This window comes from Pteropus alecto, unplaced genomic scaffold, assembly GCF_000325575.1.
Source record: "Pteropus alecto unplaced genomic scaffold, ASM32557v1 scaffold81, whole genome shotgun sequence".
Lineage (NCBI taxonomy): Eukaryota > Metazoa > Chordata > Mammalia > Chiroptera > Pteropodidae > Pteropus > Pteropus alecto.
In genome coordinates, this window is record NW_006433378.1 from 3011233 (window position 1) to 3012431 (window position 1199).

At 31.8% G+C, this 1199-nt stretch overlaps 1 protein-coding gene across 1 annotated transcript in view; it reads right to left on the reverse strand.

Annotated features, from left to right (window-relative positions):
• Positions 1 to 214, reverse strand: part of OTOL1 (otolin 1) — a 7492-nt gene extending 7278 nt beyond the window's left edge. Inside the window, exon 1 of the mRNA XM_025044188.1 lies at positions 1 to 214. This exon is cut by the window's left edge and continues 138 nt beyond it. Within this exon, the coding sequence (XP_024899956.1) occupies positions 1 to 214 (214 nt within the window).
• Between the last annotated feature and the right edge of the window lie 985 nt (positions 215 to 1199).

The window sequence follows — 1199 nt, forward strand, 5'->3', positions numbered from 1 at the left end:
CGGGGGTTGGGTCTGCCGCTTCAGCCACTTCTGTGAAGGGGGTCTCTTCTTCTTCTCCTGGAGGCAGGCCACTGGATGGCTTTGGACCCTTCAGCTTCTCTTTTCCCTCAGATTTCTTCGTAAATTTGGTATATGGTGTGCTCTTTGCTATTGTGTCCATACTGGCAATAGCCAAAATAATTAGAATGGCACAAAGCCAAGAAAACATCCACATAATTGAGTCTGGAAGAAAGATATAATGCTTATCTTTATAGAAAGATATAATATATACACATATTACATGAGATCCAAATGAAAAGACTAAGTAATATAAATATGTACTTATATGAGAGGAATATGTATACATATATGAATCATAAGACTGAACAGTATTAAATGATTTTTTTCATATTTTATATGCAATTGAATGCTTGAATCACAACAGAATATTTTATTTGCTTGAAGTATTTATTAGAAGGAACATTTTACTTCGATTCTCCTTTCTGGTTGTTTTCCTTGTATTACATGTTTTAAAATACTGTTCTCAGTCATTCAAATTATCTTGCCAAACAACAGACATGATCTATAATAAATGCAACATGACTTAATAGCTCATATGCCCTGTGGAAAACAAATATGTATAATTTCTTGACTGATCTCACTCAGATTTATAGGAATCAAATACTTTTGTATTAGAAGGAAATGAAAAATATTGAGCTGAATACTTTATTCCAGCAAACTCAATTATTTCAAGAAAAATACGAGTGCGATAGTCCTTAAATCTACAAAGGATAATGTTCCCGTTGTGAGAGTAATCTTTTAGAATCTATTGTAATAAATGGAGAATGAATTTAAAAATCATAAATTTAAATATTTGCTATGTCCTTAGATTCTTCACATGTCATTTAACTCTAATTCTTTGCTTTATAATTTGAGGAGTATTTTTCCTGAAAACTTACATTTATCTTTATATTATTTTAGTGGGGCAAATAGTGGTTATTCTTATTAAGGCCTTTATCAATGTTTAAAGTTCATAGTATTTCATCCCCCAACAACTCCCAGCATTCCAGTGGCTGTTACCAGGAGAGCTAGGGTTAAAAATGCATTTTTTTTTTTATTGGAAAAGGAAAGTGTAGTTCGAATATATAGTAAGAGAGTAGAGAGGATGGAAATAAGAATAGTAATAACAACTACTACTTATAGAGCCCATTCTATGAGTA